The sequence below is a fragment of the Schistocerca americana genome, chromosome 8 (genome assembly GCF_021461395.2).
Source record: "Schistocerca americana isolate TAMUIC-IGC-003095 chromosome 8, iqSchAmer2.1, whole genome shotgun sequence".
NCBI classification, from domain to species: Eukaryota; Metazoa; Arthropoda; class Insecta; order Orthoptera; family Acrididae; genus Schistocerca; species Schistocerca americana.
Genome location: NC_060126.1, coordinates 394,157,324 through 394,179,027, shown reverse-complemented (window position 1 = coordinate 394,179,027; position 21,704 = coordinate 394,157,324). Strand labels below are relative to the sequence as shown.

The following is a 21,704-nucleotide window of genomic DNA, read 5'->3' as shown; positions in this document are numbered from 1 at the left end:
GAAACCATACAGACTGACGATCATACAAGCAATAAAAGACACTGATACAATTGCTCCAAGAATTTCCCTGTGGATATGTTAAATCTATTACACAAGGATGAACATTTCTTGGACAAAATCATCTTTTCTGACAAGTCGACTTTTCACTTAAGTGACAATGTTAACACTAATAATTGTAGGATTTGGGGCAGTGACAATCCACATCAAATGTTTTAAAATGTTTGTGATAGTCCTAAACTGAACATTTTTTGCACACTGAGCAAGAACAGAGTGTACGGCCCCTTGTTTTCCATGAAGGAACCAACAACGGGATGGTGTATCTGGATATATTTTAACAATATTTGATACCACAGATCGATGAGGATGATCAAGAACAAAATGTTTACTTCATGCAAGACGGTGCACCACTGCATTACCTGGCTGAAGTCCGGGATTTTCTCAGCGACAGCTTTCCAGGTGCGCCAATTGCATGGCCCCATTTCCCAGACCTGACACCATTTGATTTTTTTTTTATGGGCTTCATCAAGGATATCGTATTTGTACCTCCCATGCCGGCTTCTCTACCTGAACTTAAGAGCAAGAATTTATGCTGCCACGGAGCAAGTTACACCTGCAATGCTATAGTGAGTCTGGGAAGAAACTGACGTCTGATGGGGTGTAGGCATGATAACCACCAGAAGCAACATACAACATCTTCAGTTTAAGGTAAAAAAGCTTTGTATGTTTCCATATGGAAACACTAAACCCAACTCTAGATCTTCTTTCAATAAATTTATATGTTTTAAAGTTATAAAGCACTTTTTGAAACACCATGTATTTCTGGCAATAAAGATGGAATTCAACTTACGAAGTCAGGTTTCGGGTTTCCATCCAAAACAACATCTGCACTATTGTGTATTTCACAAGTTTGAATCACGGCTACTGCTGCATCAGGTGTGACAACATTCCACAGACCATCAGTCCCAAAAACCAAACAGTGGTGTACAGAAACATTTAACGGTAAGACTATTACATCCGGATCAGGAGACACGACGTAAGTATTTGATGTTGGATTAAAACTCCATAAATCACCTGAAACACAGTTTTCTGTCAGTCAGCAATGGGAAAACAAGTTCATAATGAAATAATGTTTGCATAATTACAAAAGCCAAAATTCAAAACTAACAATGAATAACATTGTGTATCAACTTACCAACTGCCGAAACACTAAATTACAAATGACTGAACAAACTCAACAGCAAAGACTAAAAATTATTAACTATTTCACAAGAATGGTGAATAGGTAGAGGTAGTATAATTGAGTCAATGGCAATCTGAGATCCTGGAAAAGAAAGTAAGAAGGCTGTAACAAACAGTTTAAAATCTCCAATCAAACAACATTCCACTGCAGGTAATCAAAAGAACGAAGACATGTAATGAACTAAATGGAAGATTTGCAGAATGTATAGGTGAGGGAGGGCACCAAAGGAAAATGCATGGCTAATGCCAGCCTGTCACTTCCAATAATCCAAAATTTTAGTGTTGCTAATGCCTTCACTTTCATTTGTGCAGCTTCCCTAGGCTCCAACAAGTTCCGAGTTTATAGTTGTCACAATTCTTCCGTTCATTCTATTGAGTTCTGTAAACAACTTTGTCACTTCCAGTGGCATTTTGCAAACTGATCAGGTCAGCTTGTCCAGTTAAGTTGATCCCTGTCGGGAACTTTGCAACTCTATTTGTGAGCACCTCGCTGGCCTTCTGTTCAGGGCAGACAGCAGCTGCGAAGGGGCCGCAGTGAGTGTATGCAGCAGTTACCTGCAATACTGTGCAGTGAATAGATCTATGCGTCAGTCAGGCAAATGCTGCAGCTCACATGTGTTTTGTGCAATTTGTAAGGTATTACGAGAATAAACTTTTTTCCTTCTTTAGGGCCAGCAGCATGTGTGTGTGTGATAATTACATGATTATTAGAGTAGATACACTAAATAGCTGCTTATAATATGTAATCTTTATTTACGACAGACTGTTTTGGCTTTATTGCCATTTTCAAGTACGTCTAGATTGATGTGATCTCCATATTATGTCATTAGTGGACTGTTTTACAACTGTCACTGCTTCATTAAGATGGTAAATCATGTCAAGATGTTTAAAATAAAATGTTAATATGACATGACAGCAATTTGACAGCTCCACTCTCAACTGTCAAACTGCTCTCACATCGTAACTGTCATTTTATTTTCAACATCTTGACACTGTTCACTGTTTACTGTCTTATTACAGCAGTGACAGTTGTAAAACAGCCCACTAACAACGTAATATGGACATTACATCAATCTAGACATACTTGAAAATGCCGATAAAGCCAAAATAGTCTGTCGTAAATAAAGATTACTTATTATAAGCAGCTATTTAGTGTATCTACTTAATAATCATATCATTATCGGAGAATACACTTAATTGTATATCAAATGTTGTGTTCTAGCAGTTCATATGAGTAGAAACAAGGGGAAGGCAGTTGAGTTCTCTCATACTTACACCATCCCCCCCCCCCCCCTCTCTCTCTCTCTCTCTCTCTCTCTCTCTCTCTCTCTCGTGTGTGTGTGTGTGTGTGTGTGTGTGTGTGTGTGTGTGTGTGTGTGTGTGTGTGTGTGTTTTTTTTTTTTTTGTTTTTTTTTTTTTTTTTTAATATACACAAACTCTACAGTGAATTCTCACTTGTAACTGGTGCTGTCGTGTCAACACTGTTCAACTAGAAGGCTAGTTTGCAGTTTATTTCATTTTCATTGTTTTTGTGTTAATGTCCACTTTTATTTCATTTCAAACCATATCCAGTGTGACATGTAGTGCAAGTTTAATACCTGATGTGAAAAGGGTGCTTTTATTTGTTCAGTAAAAGGAATACTTTCAGAAAGAGAAGGAAAACTTTAATTAGCTGCTGTTCACATTGGAAAGAGAGTGGCAGTATCTTTGAAAGCAAGCAAACACACAACTGTAACAATAGGGAAAAAACAGTACAATACATGCTGTGATGACACTGGCATTACAAAGCTGCAGATACTAGGAGAACGGTGATGAAGTAAGATGCATTTCAGAAATATGTCATTTGCTGTCATATGTATGACTAATGTCATCACACAACTATTATAAAAAGGAACATTCAGCAATTTCATCAAAATTGCTCGTGTTGCTTCAGGAAGATGATCTTTTTAGTGGTAGCAAATTTTTATTTAGCATAAAGCTTGAAGACATAGGTTGCTACTGTTCAGTTATTAATGGGCGACACGCACTGGTGTGCAAAATGTAAGGACGAAAAAAACTTTTACATGATTTGTCACTGCCAAGTAACACAGCTTGATGAAACTTTGACTATACATAGAAATAACTGTTACAGTATAGTACAGAAGGTAACAAAGAAATATGCAATGAGACGAATAGAAATAACACTTTTATTCAAAGGCCATAATTACACCAAAGTCACCACAAGTCATGTTGGTACCGTGGACATTAGAGGAGGAGGACGAGGTGGAGGAGGAGGAGGAGGAGGAGGAGGAGGAGGAGGACGACGACGACTATGACGACGACGACTACTACTATGACTACAAAATTAGTGTTTTAACATCCCATTGACAACTAGGTCATTAGATATGGAGCACAAGCTCAGAATAGGTTAGGATGAGGAAGAAAATCAGCCATGCTCTTTCAAAGGACCCATCCTGGCACTTGCCTGAAGTGATTTAGGGAAATCGCGGAAAATCTAAATCACGATCGCCGGACAAGAGTTTGAACTGTCATCCTCCTGACATTAGAAAAGGCAGGACATAGTTCTTAAAAGGGTGTGACATCACAAAGGAGTTGCAAACCCTGCTCTGCAACACATTTCCTTGCCGGCCACAAGGTTAGTAAAGAGTTCTTGTGATAGGATATTCCATTCCTCCACCAATGCTGTTGAAAACTGTTGGATGGTTATTGGTGCATGTAGATGTGATGCAACATGTCTGCCCAACACATTCCACACATGCACAATGGGATTCAAGTTGGGGGAATAGTGAGACCGCCCGTTTGGCGAATATGCTCTTGTTTCTAGAGCTCTTCTACCTGCGCTGTTCGATGCATCACGCATCATTACCCATAAAAACGAAATCGGGCACAAATGCACCCCTGAAAAGATCCACGTGGGGAAGGGGTTTAGTGTCACAAAGACAATGACCAGCGACTGTACCATGTTCAAAGATTTGTAGGTCAATACCCACACGCAACATTATGCCTTCCCACATACTAATGCCTAGATAACCAAAACTACCAAGTTCGACAACGTTCTTGGGTGCATTATGCATTCCCACCTCTCACCATATAAGGTACGTGATGCACTGCCTAACAATCATTTTGGTGGTCTCTGTGTTGACGTGTCCTGCATTTTGTAATGCCCAGGGGACCACCAGGAATTGCTGCGAGTGAAATTAATTATGTCATTTCTGGTCACTTCACTGTGTATTTCTTTCAGTTACCTTCTGTACTGTACTGTACTGTAGCAGTTCTTTCTACGTATGGTTCTAGTTTCATCGAGATATTTTACTTGGCAGTGGCGTATCATGCGAAAGCTACTTTCATGCTTAAGTTCTGCAAACCAACGTGTATAAATGGAAAGGACAGATACAGTTGCACGAGGATGCAAATTTCTGTGGAGGATGATGAGCATGTCATTAAATAATATTGTGTGGCTAGACAAAACTTATGTTATTGCAAAGTCATTCATTGTATACAAGCTGCAGTGGTTGAACACACGAGGAAGTAGTTACAATCCCTGTTGGGGAGGGGGGGGAAGGACTAATTGTTGTTTTACTTACAGGTATACCCGATAGTTAATGTTTCATTCGAGAAAGACTGATTACCTTCATGAAGACATGAATAGTCCAACTTCTCAGAACTGGTTTATGACACTTCTCACAAGGCCAGTTAGTAATTGTTGTGGATAATGTCCCTTATCTTTGTCAGCAGTTCACAATCAGAAAACAACTTTTGTAAGACATGGGCACAAAATTGCTTGGCTTCCTCCACATTAACATCATTTCAAAGCTATTAGAGGTGTATGGGTGCAACTAGAACAATACCTTTCCCTAAACAACAAAAAGTTCATCACTGAAATCGATAAATTTCCTTGTGGAAGATGTCAATCAAATGACTAGTGAGAACTGGAAATTAGCATAGATAACATGAAAAGTACAGATAAGAATGATTCAAAATCAGATCTCAACAGTGATGTTGGTAATGTTTTTCCATAACTGTAATTGCAATACACTTGAAAGAAGATGATCTCATGAATGTCGCAGCATGCAAAGTTTTTTCTGATTAAATGTATTAATATGCTGATAAATTAGTTGGTTGCACATTGTGAAATAAATTAAAATGGAAACACTGAATAATGAAAAAACAAAATTGTGTATGATCCACAATTTTGCAAAAACAGTATGCATTTCAAGCACGGAGTATAACACCTTTCCAATGTTTCAGCATACTATATACTGAATGGTAATTTTCAATGTTTGAAATTAATAAATTAGTACTAGTAACTGCAAATAAATATATGCACATAAATACAACTGATGTTGCATCGTTTATTTCTGCAACTCGAGTATGCAAACAGAAGGAACCAGGGTACTGTACACCATATGAGGCACTACTGGTCTCTGGCAGCATGAAGCAACCACAGTGCTGTACACCACATATGGAAATTTCGTTTGTTTTGTTTTCAGGCATAAAAACAACCAAGGTCATATGCGCCCATGTCAGAACCTTAGAACAGGAATATGAAAAAAGGAGTTAAAAATGATTACATGTTAAGCCCTTTCAATAGAATGAAGATTAAATGACCTTCGCCATGTTGCTGTTGTTGTTGTTGTGGTCATCAGTCCTGCGACTGGTTTGATGCAGCTCTCCATGCTACTCTATCCTGTGCAAGCTTCTTCATCTCCCAGTACTTACTGCAACCTACATCCTTCTGAATCTGCTTAAGTGTTGCTACGATGGATAAAAAGTAAAACACAGTCAACAGCCCATGCATTGTTTGCTAAAACAGCTGATAACTCAGACAGTAAACAGAACACAAATTGTTTTTTTTTAAATAATAATGATGATAAAAAAAAGTGTACACAAAGGTACTACTGCTAAGTTCCATGTGAAGGTCAAGAAGCTTACAGCTATAGATCGAATTTGTAGTAGTATCCTTAGGAAACGAATGAAGTCCAAGGTAAGCAAGGACCACCGCTCGAAGACAAGGTTGTGATGGGTTTACACTCATCAGGAAAGTGGCGGGTAGCATGAAGTTTGCTACAGCAATTCCCAAAAGTGAGCTCTACGAGGTAGCAGAGAAGAAGGACGTGCCCCAAACTGGTGGGCAAAGGAATCATCGAAAGTGGCGGTATATGATGAGTGGCTGGGCATGGCAGACAAATGGCATGCATATCTGCTGAGGATAACAACACGCCGGTGTGACAGTGATAGTTTGGCCACTTCTGCATAGACTCTCAACTGGGCCAACGTAGAAGGCGCCAGTGGCCATGTGAACTCGATGATGGTGGATTGTATTTAGACGACACAAGATGGATGAAAGTGCAGATGGATAAACGAAACAGCCATAGCCTAGTTTCAAATGGACAAGGGATCGATATAAATGGAGGAGGGTTGTCCAATCTACTCCTCAGGAAGTAATGGTTAAGATACTTAGGATATTGAGGGACCGGGTGCAGCAGGCAGCCAGGTAAGATGTGGGAAGACCAAGAACATCTTCTATCAAGCATAAACACCTGGAATTTCATATTTTCAGCGAACAGAAGAGGAACAGATGTGGCATGTAAAGATGGTGGAAGAAACCCATTGCGCCACCAGAAATTCATACAAACTGTTTTGTCAGTGGAAAAATTAAAGCCATTGTCGATCTCCACAAGTAAAGGTGATAGAGACAGCGCTGAAGGCACCACTCAAGGAGACAAGTCCGTGGAGAACTGAAATAGATAGCAAAATCGTCAAAGGGAGCTGGTGGCAGACAGACCTCAGTAGGGTTAATGGCTATAGCAAAGAGAACGACATTCATGACAGACCTGAGGATCTCTGTTCTCCTGGATAAAGGTGTCTGTCAAGGCTAAACCCACATGTACCTTACAAACTCATGTCTTTTAAAAACTCCTGAAGGAAATGGGACAGGCACCCTCAGAAGCTCCACTTGTACAGAGTACAGAGGATACCACTCCTCCAGCAGATGATGTAAGCTTTCTCCAAATGAAGAAACACTGCAGTCTGGTATTTCCACAGAAAACTCTTCACGACATGGGTTGACAGAGTGACAAGATAGTCAACTGCAGAATGGCACGCTCGAAATCCACGTTGTGCAGTGGTTAGTAAGTAGCGGGACTTGATCCACCCTGTCAGCCGGGCATGAATCGTACATTCCATCACCTTACAAACACAGCTGGTGAGAGAAATGGGGTGGTAGGTACAAGGAAGGTGTAATCCTTACAGTGCTTAGGTTTCAGTATGACAGTTGCTTTACACCAGTGTCTGGGAAACATTCAATCTGCCCAGATGCAATTGTACTTATGAAGGAGAAAGAGCTTGCATGCAAGAGAAAGGTGCTGCAACATCTGAATGTGAACATCGTTCGTTCCTGGGGCAAAAGATTGGGATGAAGTGCAAGCATGATCTAGCTCCTTCACAATACAGGTGGCATTCATGATTCTGAAAGGAGAATGGTATCACCCTAGCAGCCGCCTCCACATTTCTGATGTAGGAAGGTAGGGTGACAGCGAGTGGAGCTCGAAATCTCTGAAAAATACCAATCTAAGGTGTTGGAGATAGCAATGGGGTCCACAGTGATATCGTCTGCTATGGTTAGGTCGAAAATTGGAGAATGGATGTTGGTCACAGAGAGCAATCAGAGTTTGGGCCACACAACGGAAGAGGTAGCAGAACTGGAAATTTTGGTCTCAGGCTGTGAGAACTGTTCTTACCAATCATTCGCCTCATGGACTACAGAATGTACTCCGATTTACACACCTCTATCTTCATTTGATTATTTGATTATTACACACCGTAATAATTACACACACCTTCAGTTTCAAAGCCAGTACTACCTAAGTGCCCCACAGCAACTGTATCTCCAGTAATTTCTGAAGCAAGTGACAAGTTCTTCCCTGTGTACACAACCACATTACAGTTTATATCACAATTCACCTCAGTTTACAAAATACTACTTACCCAATGACCTTGCAACAGCAAGAAAAGGTATTTCCTCGCAGGGTGGTGCAGAACGTGTCACAGGACCCGTATGGCAAACACGAGAACGATTCCAAACCACTCGACAAATTCCAGCTTTTATTTGCACCTTACCACCACTCCTTTCTATCCTCTTATATTCTTCCGGATCTTCAGGTTTGTGATCTCTAGTTAAGGGTTTCCCTCTCCATTCAGCTTCCCCTGGTAAAAGAAGATTAGTTGTACAAGATACAAAAATACATAGTTTTTTCCTAAATACAGAGTGTGTGTGTGTGTGTGTGTGTGTGTGTGTGTGTGTGTGTGTGTGTGTGTGCATACACATATATATTGCCAAAACACTTTCAAAACAATAGTTGTTCCTCAGTGAAACTTTTCACTTGTTTCTGTGCAGAACAGTCTTGTTTGCAACACAGAATGATTAGTTTGTGTTGTACACATATGGATTCTATTCAATCATGCTGTACAGTTAAAATGAATACCTCCTTTAGCACTACTGGTAGTACACAAATGAATGGATATATCCTCCTAGTAAGAAATATCAAAGTCACATGTCATGCCCTTACTCTGTTAAAACTAATAGGTGCATAGAGAAGACAGAAAAATGAGGGGCAAGTTTCATGATGATTTCATTTAGTATGTGCATGAATGTCATGGAGATCTCGTCAAACTCCACTGGGAGACAATAAAAGAGAGCTGTTGAGATGTTTCTTATAAATTTCCAATTATGTATGTTCAAGAATGATGAAGGAACACATTACTTCTTCCCATATATATCTTGCAAAACAGTTACGTTCGTAAAATCAGAGAAATTCAAGTTCACATTTAGTGTTACCAACAATTGGCCTACCCAAAAACCATTGGCAAATGCAGCAAGGAAGAGCGGAAACTGGCTTGCAGAGTAGACATGTTGATGGATTCAATACTACCCAATTGTGGACACAGCCACAAAATTAAAAAGAACAAAATAGAATAACAGTATAATAAAAACTACTACACGATCCATATTTTTATCACATAAGATGCAATTAAGGTAACAGAGTAATCACCAACAAACACCTATCAACATGAATGTTGAACACTAAATTAATGAGAGGCTTGTTACAAAAACTGGACAAGTCTCAAAACCAGTGGTGGCTCATGAGTATACATTCTGGACATTCTCAAATTTTTAGATTCAGACGAATATAAGAGTGTGAAATTAATAGCATCTGCTGTATAACAGTTATGCTTGTCAGTATATTTATACAACTACAGCCCCTGCCACTAATACTAACAACAACAACAACATCATGAACAAGTTGTTTGAGAAAAGAAAGAACCGTTTTTATGGAATTTCATTGTTTTGTACAAAATTAAACACACTTTGAGGCAAGAATGATATAATGTTTAAGTACCCCATGTTCTCCTATTCGTATTTCTGCGCCAACAGGAGTTTTTGTGCTTTCTCATTTTTTTCAGACTAATGTACAAGATCCCTACCACAAGTATTAGTTAACGAATAAACTTCTCGGCTCAAAATGATTCACACTTATGTTGCACCCACAACAACTTACACTTATTGTACACTTTTTTGTTAAATGTTTGCTTGTAATCATGCTCGTTTGATTTTGTCACATCCTCAGACAACGATCTGGTCTGAGAGGCCCTACTTCCTCTGTGTCTAAGTTTTCCTGGTAATCTTTTCTGTCAGCACATAAAAAATATATTCAGCACTTAAAAACAGATTCAATGGAGTTCATGTTTACACTGCACACAAAAGCCAAGCCCTGCAATAAACAACCAACGCAAACAGAAACTGCCATTCACGGAAATAACTACAGTCATAGTACTGTCTACCAACATGGGCACGTGGCTAGCAAGTAGACGAGGTGCTGAGAACCGTAACGGCCAAAAGCATACGATCTTCCATCCCACATTGAAGTGAATACCAGAGAAACCAGTGAGACAGCTTTTTGCTTTTCGTGAACGTTCATATGTACAATGTGGGCCTTGGGCCTACAGCACAGATTGACACCCCCAAAGATCAACAGATGTCAGATGCATGAATAAATGCTACAGTCTCACAACTGACAGTGATGTGCTTCATGTTTCTCACTGCCTCAAATGGATTACTGTATGATAAAAGCCAAAACTTAATATATTTCACCCCATTCAGACACTCACAAAATAGATTTTTCTATTAGAATTTGAAATATACTGATGTCCGATATAATTTTACTACACACTGAGTGAATTGGTATATCAGAGGTGTGCGCTACCGTTTAGCGGGATTAATGTGAAGCGAATGGGGATAAACTCTGTTGCAGTGTGCTACCATCTTGTGGCATTGATGTAAACTGGTAGCTGAGTAGTTCGGACAAGCTGTGCAAGCTGGCAACCATGCACATTGTTTATCAAATCCTTAGGTATTTCGCCATAGGGCAATCACATCACGCCAACTGCACATGCCCGAAAGCTCCTTAAAACCTGCACAACTGAAGGTGTGCTTGCTATCCTGATGCCAAGTTTCACAGATATCTAGAAGAACAGCAACTTAGCATTGTGCAGTAGGTTGAGTGCCTTGCATTTCAGATTACCACATCTGTGTTGTGACAGTGTGTAACGGCAGTCAAAGAAAAATAATGAATAAATACGCAAGGTGTCAGTAGTTAAGGTGTTCATGTGCTCTTACACAACAGCCGCCACTGCGAAAAACATACTTTTCTCTCACCACCTATATTTCACAATGGAAATTGTTATTGCTACACCCATACATATACAAATCAATACCAATTTGAACATATTGCCCTTCCACAGAAAGCATACTAGTCTCTTATTATTTCCAAGAAAGCCGGTAAGTCCAAGACGTCCCCATTTGGGGAGGGAGGGGGGATATTGTGAGGCGCAAAGGCAGAATACCCTACAACATTTTAAAGATTTTAACAACACGGCAGATAAAAGTATACAGGACTCTCATCTTACTGGACTGATTACATTGCACCACATTTAAAGGAACACACACACAGGATTGCAGATGAATGATGTCGTAATCATGCAACTATATTTTCCTGAAAGTTGAAAACTGAAGGTAGGGATATTCCAATTTCTAACATAGCATTCCTCAAGTTTCAGCATGTCATACACAGCAAGATGTTGCAAATTGGTTACACGTCGCTCAAAGTGTTTTTTGTGGGATTTTAGGGTGCTAAACTACTGAGGTCATTAGCGCCCAGTCACAAATGTAAGTGCACATATAATCTGGTAAAACTCAGAGGGAGGAGGGGGGGGGGGGGGGGGACACACCAAAAAGCTCTTACAAAGACGCAGATAAAATAATTAAAAGAGATGTCTTTGGACAAGTCTGTCAACGTAATAAAACCAAGAATACGAGCAGCTGTTTGAGCATCATCAGCTAAAATTTCCTGTAAAGTAGATGGCAGAGACAGGACAACACGAGATTGATTAAAACGGGGACGCGACAATAAAACATGGCGCACTGTCAATGCATGACCACAAGGGCACTGCGGGGCGGGGTCACCGGATAGCAGGTAGCGGTGGCTAAACCAGCAATGCCCAATCTGCAACCTGGCCAAAAGGACCTCCTCTCGCCGAGATGGTCGGGAGGAGGTCTCCAAGCTGTTGGGAACGGTTTTATGGCCCGGAGCTTATTTTCTTGAAGTGGCGACCAAGTATCACACCATAATGACACAAGCCTCTAACAAACAACCCCACTAATGTCAGATGATTGGACACAAAGGGAGGTTGGCCGAGGCAGGAGGACTGCAGCCTTGGCCGCAGCATCAGCAGCCTCATTCCCAGGCACTCCTACATGGCCTGGAATCCACATAAAGCTAACAGGAGAGCCACCATCAGCAAAAGAATGGAGGGATTGCCGGATCCGTTGCACCAAGGGATGGACCGGATATGGAGCTCCAAGGCTCTGAAGAGCACCGAGTGAATCAGAGCAGAGTACATACAGAGAATGGCGGTGGCGGCGGACATACTGAACGGCCTGATTAAGAGCAAAAAGCTCGGCCGTAAAGCTGGAACACTGGTCGAGGAGCCGGTATTTAAAGGTGACGTGCCCAATGACAAAGGCACAGCCGACACCATCGTCAGCTTTGGAGCCATCAGTGTAAATAAAGGTGTTACTGGCAAGTCGCACACGAAGTTCGACAAACCGTGAGCAATACACTGCATTCGGAGTACCCTCCTTTAGGAGCGAGCTGAGGTCAAGATGAATATGAACCGGAGCCTGGAGCCAAGGTGGTATCGGGCTCTCACCCTCTCTGAAGGTAGTAAGCAGGGCAAAATCCAATTGTCTAAGCAGACGACGAAAGCGGACTTCAGGGGGCAGCAGGGCAGACACATACAACCCATACTGACGGTCGAGAGAATCGGCGAAGAAGGACTGATAAGAGGGGGTGGGGGGGGGGGGGGGGTTGCGCATTGACAACAGCCAGGAGGCATACCAACGAAACAGTACGTTGCGCCGGTAGGTCAATGGTAATTCGGCAGCTTCAGCATAAAGACTCTCGATGGGACTAGTATAGAATGCTCCGGTTGCAAGACGTAACCCCCGATGATGGATGGAGTTGAGACGGCGTAAGAGGGATGGCCGAGCAGTCGAGTAGATGAGGCTCCCATAATCCAGCTTTGATCAGGCTACGGACCGATATAAGCGAAGCAGACAGTGCGATCCGCTCCCCAAGATGAACCACTAAGAACACGGAGGACATTAAGGGAACGTGTACAATGGGCAGCCAAATAAGAGACATGCGGAGACCAACAAAGCTTCCTGTCCAGTGTGAGCCTTAAAAACTTTGTTGTCTCCACGAATGGGAGAACAACGGGACCAAGATGTAAGGATGGTGGAAGGACAGCTCTATATCGCCAAAAGTTGGTGCAAACCGTCTTCTCTTCAGAGAACCGGAAGCCATTAGCCACACTCCATGAGTATAGGCTATCAAGACAACAATGAAAGCAACGCTCCAGGAGGCATGTTCTGTGGGCACTGCAGTAGATCGCGAAGTCATCGACGAAAAGAGAGCCCGAGATGTTAGGTGGAATGGCAAAAAGGGCTACGGTCAAAACAGAGCCCTGAGGCACTCCGTTCTCCTGGAGGAAGACGTTTGACAATACGGAACACACACGTACCCTGAACATTCAATCTGTTAAAAATGAATCAATAAAAAGGGGCAGGCGACCACGTAGGCCCCGCCTGTGCATAATGCGGAGGATACCTCCTCTCCAACAGGTATCATAAGCCTTCTCCAAATCGAAGAACACAGCTACCATTTGGCGTTTTCGCAAAAAGTTGTTCATGATGAACATCGACAAGATCACAAGGTTGTCAACAGCGGAGTGGCGTTGACGAAAGCCGCATTGACCATTGGTAAGTAGCCGTCGAGATTCAAGAATACAAACCAACCGAGCTTTACCATGCGCTCCATCACCTTCCAGACACAGCTTGTAAGAGAAATGGGGCGGTAACTAGAAGGAAGGTGTCTATCCTTCCCAGGTTTGGGTATGGGAACAACAACGGCCTCACGCCTATGCATGGGGACCTGACCTTCGGTCCAGACGCGATTATAGGTACGAAGAAGAAAGCATTTGCCTGCCGGAGAAAGGTGTGTCAGCATCTGAACGTGAATGGCATCTGGCCCCGGAGCAGAGGACCGGGACAGTGCAAGTGCACGTTCGAGTTCCCGCATGGTAAAGGGGGCATTATAATCTTCCAGATTCAGCGAGTGGAAGGAAGGTCGCCGGGCCTCTTCTGCCTCTTTTTTGGGAAGGAAGGGAGGGTGCTAATGGGTGGAGCTTGAAACCTCCGTGAAAAAGCGCCCGAAGGCGTTGGAGACATCCACAGAGTCCACAAGTACCTCATTACCTGAAGTCAGGCCAGGTATCGAGGAGTGGGCCTTAATGCCCGACAGCCGGCGCAGGCCACCCCAGACGACAGAAGTGGGAGTAAAACTGTTAAAGGAGCTTGAGAAAGAGGCCCAACAAGCTTTATTGCTGTCTTTGATGACTCTACGACATTGCGCTCGTAGTCGTTTGTAATCAATACAATTCGCCAGCGTAGGATAGCGGCGAAAGATGCGTAAAGCATGTAGTCGAGCACGGATAGCGTCTCTGCAAGCCTCATTCCACCAGGGGACTAAAACGCGACGTGAAGAAGAGGTATTACGAGGAATGGAACGTTCAGCAGCATTGATGATAACAGCCACGAGGTATTCAACCTAACTGTCACAGTTGAGAAAATCTTGGTCCGGAAAGGTCGACAGGGAGGAGTAAAGTTCTCAGTCAGCTTGCGGTATGTTCCAGCTCGAGGGACGTGGGGATGGGGTGTGGTGCAGGAGACGAACGACACAGGGGAATGGTCGCTCGAATAGGTGTCAGAAAGGACGTACCACTCGAACCGACGGGCAAGAGTGGTAGAACAGATCGAGAGGTCCAAGTGGGAGTAGGTATGAGTGGAGTCCGAGAGGAAAGTCGGGGCGCCAGTATTGAGGCAGACAAGATTGAGATGGTTGAAAACATCCACCAAGAGGGAGCCTATCTGACAGGACGCAGGAGAACCCCAAAGGGGATGATGGGCATTGAAGTCACCAAACAATAAAAACGGCAGAGGAAGCTGAGCAATCAGATGCATCATGTCAGCCTGACTAATTGCGGATGGAGTGTAAACAGTACAAACAGAAAAAGTAAAGGTAGAAAGAATAGTACATACAGCTATTGCTTGGAGTGAAGTCGTCAATGGGATGGGATGGTAATAGACATCGTCCCGAACGAGCAACATGACCCCACCATGAGCTGGAATACCATCCACAGGAGCTAGGTCAGATCGCCCGGAGGTATATTGGGTAAAAGCAATATGGTCAGTTGGACATAACTTCGTTTCCTGAAGACCAATGACGAGTGGACAGTGCAGGCGGAGGAGCAGTTGTAATTCCTCCCGATTAGATCGAATACCTGTTATGTTCCAATGTAACAGAGCCATCGCGAATCGGAGAAAGTGGGAACGAAACGGATGAAGAGCTGGTCACCTCGACGGCCGCGGAGGGCCAGGTTTTGAGGGAACATCGCTACAACAGTCGGGGAGGCGGATCCTGTTCCATCGAGTCGTCGTCAGCTGCGGCTGCATTCCTGGGTTGCGCAAGAGGGGCAGCATCGTCCGCCGACAACAGGCCAGCTGAGTGCCTGGCAGCAGAGCGTCCCGGCGAAACTGAGGACGGCCAGGAGCAGCGACTGTCGGATGGAGCATCAGACGGAACGTGCCAGGGTGGAGAGGGGGATAAAGACTACTTCTTTGAGGCCTTCTTGGAAGACCAATGTGTCATAGCGATGATGGGGTGTGGGCGCTGGACCCGAAGAAAGTCCTCACGCTCGGGGTCCTTTTTGGAATGCCGGACTTCAGAAGCCAGGGTCCGTAACATTTCCCCGATGGATGCCTGAGAAGAGGATCACTTCTCAGGCAGCGGAGGAGGAGGAGGAGGAGGAGGAGGAGGAGGAGGAGGAGGAGGAAGGGTGGCCCCTGGGGCAGAGGGGGCAGGGGCTGCGAGGGACGAGGATTTGGAAGGGAGGGATTTGGGAGGTGGAGGCATAGACCCCGGATGGGGTGAGGAGGTGGAGGGGGAACAGGATAGGGGTGAGGATACTGCGGAAGGAGTGGACATGACCGAAGCAAACGACATTGTCAACATCACGGGATGGAGGTGGTCATATTTCTTCCTGGCCACAGAATAAGACAGACAGTCCAAGGTTTTCAATTCTTGTACCTTCTTCTCCTTCTGATATGCGTGGCAGTCGAAAGATGTAGGCGAGTGGAGGCCAGGACAACTGACGCACCGAGGTGGTGGGGTGCATGTATGTCCCTCACGAAGAGGACGTCCACAATCGCCACAAAGGGGCTCAGCTTCACACCGTGATGACATGTGCCCGAAGCGCAAACATCGAAAGCATCACATAGGAGGCAGGACGTAAGGTTGCACGTCACACCGGTAGCACATCACATTTACCTTATCCCGGAGAACATCCCCTCGAAGGCGAGGATAAAGGCCCCAGTGTGGACGCAACAGGCTTTGGGGCCGCACTGAACTCGCCGGATGAAATGCATGCCACAGCGCTCCAGGTTGGCCCTGAGCTCCTCAGGAGACTGCAGCAGGAGGTCCCGATGGAAAATAATCCCCTGCATCCGACTGAGCGCCAGATGTGGGACAATGGACACTGGGATGTCCCCTAGTCGGTCGCATGCCGCCGCCGACTGTGTAGCGGAGGTGGTCTTTATGAGAATGGACCCCGAACGCATTTTACTAAGAGCCTCGATATGCTGTACAAAGAACATGGGCTTGGAGGTGGCGAATGTCCCCCCATCGGTCCGAGAACAGACTAAATAGTGGGGGAAGTATTTCACCCCAAGCCGGCGGGCCTGTCCTTCCTCCCAGGAAGTGGCCAAGGGGGAAAAGGCAGAAGTACCAGAACAAGAGACAGAGACAGAACCTTTCCTCTTAGAATACGCGGTCGCAGAGCAACCTGATGCTTGTTGACGTTTCATCTACGTAACGTCCGCCCCGATACCACCCACTCCGACCAGGGGCTCTCCCCACGGGCGCCACCCAGCCTCAGCAAGGGCCACCTGGCAGGATGACCATTGCCGGGAGTCCTGATGCCCCAGGTAGACGGGCATCTACTCCTTGGCTGATGTGGGGAGGGTGCAGCTCAGGTATCGGCAGTACGATCCCTGCGTTGTCAGGGGCTACAACCTAGAGGGTACATGGCGACCCCACCACAATGGGCTGGCTACCGTGCTGGATTTCGGGTGCCATGGAAAGTCCATCATGATCATAGGTGCAGATGAGGACGCAGTATGGTCGTAACTTGTGCAACCCATCAGGTGTTTAGGCCCAAACTGATCAACAGTGGGTGCAGTTACGATGATGAGTGCCGAAGTCTTAGTACGCTGAGGACCGGTGATACACCACATAAGGTGTCCTTCCCCAAAAGGATCGTACATCTGTAGAATTTTGAAAAATGGAGGTCAAACTCCAATGGGGACCATCACATTGAAGGCTGAAATGGTTGAAACTCCTTTTAGTCGCCTCTTACGACAGGCAGGAATACCTCGGGCCTGTTCTTACCACGGACCCGCAGGGGGGCTCAAAGTGGTGTATCTAAGGTGTGGAGAAAGTACAGAAAGATGGGAAATGTGAACGATAGATATTGCAGTGATCGTCCTCATATGACAACACCAATGCAGGATAGTTTCCTACAACTGTCTACTTGCAGGTGACTAACATCAACAGTCAGAAATATTGGAAATGACTTCTCCCAAGTAAGAAGGAGTCATATCTCTTGCAAAACTGCACCATTGCAGATTGGATTAATGTCATGTTTGCTGATGAGAACAGGATTGGTTTGTGGCTGGACATTACATGTGTTAGGGTTTGGAGAAGCAGTAGACAACATCAGGAATGCTGAAATGTTCAAAAAGGCCATCCGTTTACAGGTGGAAGTGTAACGCTCTGGACGGCAATAATAATGGGATGGGGGACCACCTAATTCCCATCTACAGCAATTTGACTAATCCCTGATACCTCTGTGAGCTCCCATAAATGATTGTTAAGGTTTTACAGACGTGAAAAAAATGGTTAAAATGGCTCTGAGCACTATGGGACTTAACATCTGAAGTTATCAGTCCCCAGACTTAGAACTACTTAAACCTAACTAACCTAAGGACAGCACACACATCCATGTCCGAGACAGGATTCTAACCTGCGATCGTAGCAGCAGTGCGGTTCCGGACTGAAGCACCTGGAACTGCTCGGCCACAGCTTACACATGTGAAGTCTGTGACAACTTCATCCTAGTCAATGACAATGCAAGACCCCATTGTAGTCTAGCAGTATCTCATTATCTTCAAAGATGCAGCACCAACCAAATGCATTGGCGAACAGAGTCCCCAGACATGAATGCAATTGAGCGTGCACAAGACCTATTGAAGATGGCCATCGCACAGCGTCTGAGTGGGACCTCATACCCAACATAAACTTTATAGTCTCACTCAGAGCACGCCTCACAGAGTGGAAGAACTCCTCTGTGTGCAGGGCGAGCATATGCACTACTAGAGACTGATAATCATTGTCATTGTCATTGTAATCGTAATCATCATCATCATCATCATCATCATCATCATCATCATCATCATCATCATGAGATAAAGATTTTCATTGTTTTTATTTTTAAGGAGAGAGCCTGTTTTGTTTTGTAATAATTTTTTGTAACTAACCAGAACTGTTCTTCTCTTCAGAAAGAATTTGTTTACTTTGTTAATAAGGTATTGCACAAACCTCAACGTGTGTACTATAAAAAGTCATTGTAGTAAACACTATGACATTCCAAACTTTTGTTAAGGTGTGTATGTCTCATCAGTGGAGATTCATTTATCAGTTCTGTTTAATGTATACCATGAAGGTTCCCTCTCACTAAGAAATGTTCTACAGGATACGAGTCCATCCAGTGTATGGTCAACTATTTTTTTTTAAACTTCTGCAGTAGTTCCTCTACATGCTCCCACCCTGAGCTGAAAGTTTCGAGTTTCTCATTGAGACATGACACTACTAATTTTTATCTAGTTTACTGTACATATTTACCTTTCTATCTGTTTCAGTTGTCCTTTGTATTTTTGTACTTACTGTTGCCACAGCTGCGTCAAGGTTATTGATACCAGTTTTGATGTGGACATCTTCAAACAGGTCAGGCCTATTTGTTGCCATTATATCCAATACATATCCATCACGAATGGAGTTCCTACCTATGTGTTCTACATAGTTTTCTGAGAAGTCATTTAGTAATGTTTCACACGATCTTTTATCATGCCCACTGCTAACAAAACTAATTTTTCTAATTAATTGTTGGATGATTAAAGTCTCCACCCTGGATTATAGCAAGTTCCCGGTTACATCAGGAGATGAGTCTGGTGGGCGACTGAAGGACTATTATTTTATGACCATCCCCGACACTGAGTCTTGTCCAAACAATCTCACATGCAGCCTCAATTTGTATCTTAGCGGATTTGCGTTTCTTGTCCACTGCGACAAATACACCTATTTGCCTATCCTTTCAACATATGCTCAAATTGTCCCCAAAAATTTCACTGCTATAAATTTCAGGTTTCAACTTGCTTTCAATGACTAACGTAGCAGAATACTGTCAAATGATATTTCATGAAACCCAAATAAATTTTGGTCGTAAGTATAGGTTGTTAGTAGAACCAAAGCGAGTGTCCAGTCCTTAGCGAATGAGATGGAATCTGAAATTGACAGTAGCAAATAAAAGCTGAAATACTTAACTCTGCTTTCAAATGTTCTTTTAGAATGAAAAACCCACGAGAATACCACAATTTAAGCCTTGTATTAGTGTCCGTGGTGTTCCAGATGAAGTCATCAAAATTGCACAAAGCTTCAGGGCCTAGTGGAATCGCTATCTGAATCTATATTGAATTTGCGGCAGTTAGCCCCTTCAACAAAAAAACCGTACCCAGTTCTTGGAAAAAAGCGCAGGTCCACCTGCCTACAAGAAGGGTAGTAGGAGTGATCCACAGAGCTACTATCCAATATCCTTGAAATTAATTTGTTGAAGACTTTTAGAACATATCCTGAGTTTAAACATAATGAGGTATCATTGAACAGAATGACCTCCTCGATGCCAATGGGCACAGATTCCAAAAATAACAATCTAGCAAAACTCAACTCGCACTTTTCTCACATGATACACTGAAAGTTTTGGATCAAGGGAGTCAAGATAGACGCAGTATTGCTCGATTTGCGAAAAGCATTTGACTCAGTACCACACCTACGCTTACTGTCAGAAATATGACCATATGGGATATCAAAAAAAATACGTGACTGGATTGAGGCCTTTTGGTAGGGAGGTGCGGCATGATATGTTGAATGGAGAAACAATGTCAGACGTAGAATTAACTTCAGGTGTGTCGAAGGGATCGGTGCCGAGACTAAGTGTTCATGTTGTATATTAATGACCTTACAGACAATATTCATATTAGCCTCAGACTTTTTGTAGATGACGGAGTTATATATAATGAAGTACTATCTGAAAGAAACTGCATAAATATTCAGTCAGATCTTGATAAGATTACAAAATGGCGCAAAGATTGGTAAGCTGCTTTAAATGTCCAGAAACGTAAAACTCTGAACTTCACAAGACAAAAAATTGTAGTATCTTGTGACTATAATATCAACGAGACAATTTTGGAATCAGCCAGCTCAATACAAATACCTGGGTGCAACACTTTGCAGGGACACAAAAAGGAATGACCACAGAGGCTCAGCTGTAGGTAAAGTAGGTGGTAGACTTCGGTTCATTGGTAGAATACTGGAGAAGCACAATAAGGAGACTGCTTACAAATTATGCCCACGACCTGTTCTGGAATACTGCTAAAGTTTGTGGAACCCGTACAAAATAGAACCTAGAAGGGATACTGAATGTACACAGAGGACAGCACGAATCGTTACATGCTTCTAATCTGTGGCACAGTGTCACAGATGTAGTGTAGGAACTGAACTTAAAGACTGAAGACTCTTTAAGATAGACGTAAACTATACCGAGAAAGTCTACTCACAAAATTTCAAGAACCGGCTTTAAATGATGATTCTAGGGATATACTACAACCCCTTATGTATTGCTCACATAGAGGTGATGAAGATAGGATCAGTATAATTACTGCATGAACAAAGGCATTCAAACAATCATTCTTCCCGTGCTCCTCGTGTGAACAAAATGGGAAGAAACCCAAATAACTGGTACAGTGGGATGTACCCTATGCCTTGTGCCTCATGGTGGTTTGCATAGTATAGCTGTAGATGTGGATGAAAATAGTGCAACAAAACACAGACAGTGACAGCAAAGCACAGATCATCAACAAAGCAGATGGCAACGCAATCAACACCAGTGAATGGTAAGCTGCACAGGTGGCTATGAACATCTGCAGTTCACTATGTCACAAAGTCTCTTGACTGCTGCCAATCTGAACTAAAATCAGAACTACGGAGTCCGTATGCCAAGTTATAGTTACCACATAGCATGAACCCACAGAGTAAACAAAAAATACAAAAATTTCATACGCTTTTCATATACACTCTGCAACATGAAAATTTCATTCTGTAAACACTCCACAAGCTGTGACTAAGTCATGTCTCCGCAATATCTGCTCTCCATGAGGCTTGCAAGTTTTGCAGAACTTCTGTGAAGTTTGGAACATAACAGAGGAGGTACCAGAAAAAGGAAAGCTGTGAGGACAGCTTGAGAGTCGTGTTTGGGTAGCTCAGTAAGTAGAACACTTGCCCACAAAAGGCAAAGACCCTGAGAAACGAGTCTCTACCTGGCACACAGTTTTAAGGTGCCAGCAAGTTTCACTTTGCAAATTATTGTTTACTTTGACAACCACATGACCATGAGCTCAA

General features: G+C 43.4%; 1 protein-coding gene across 1 annotated transcript in view; it reads right to left on the bottom strand.

Moving 5' to 3' along the window:
* Positions 1 to 21,704, bottom strand: part of LOC124544867 — a 105,716-nt gene that overhangs the window by 45,133 nt on the left and 38,879 nt on the right. The window contains exons 3-4 of the mRNA XM_047123579.1: positions 8,227 to 8,445; positions 848 to 1,071 (exon numbers count right to left, since the gene is read on the bottom strand). Of these exons, the coding sequence (XP_046979535.1) occupies positions 848 to 1,071; positions 8,227 to 8,445 (443 nt within the window). The remainder of the gene's footprint in view (positions 1 to 847; positions 1,072 to 8,226; positions 8,446 to 21,704) is intronic.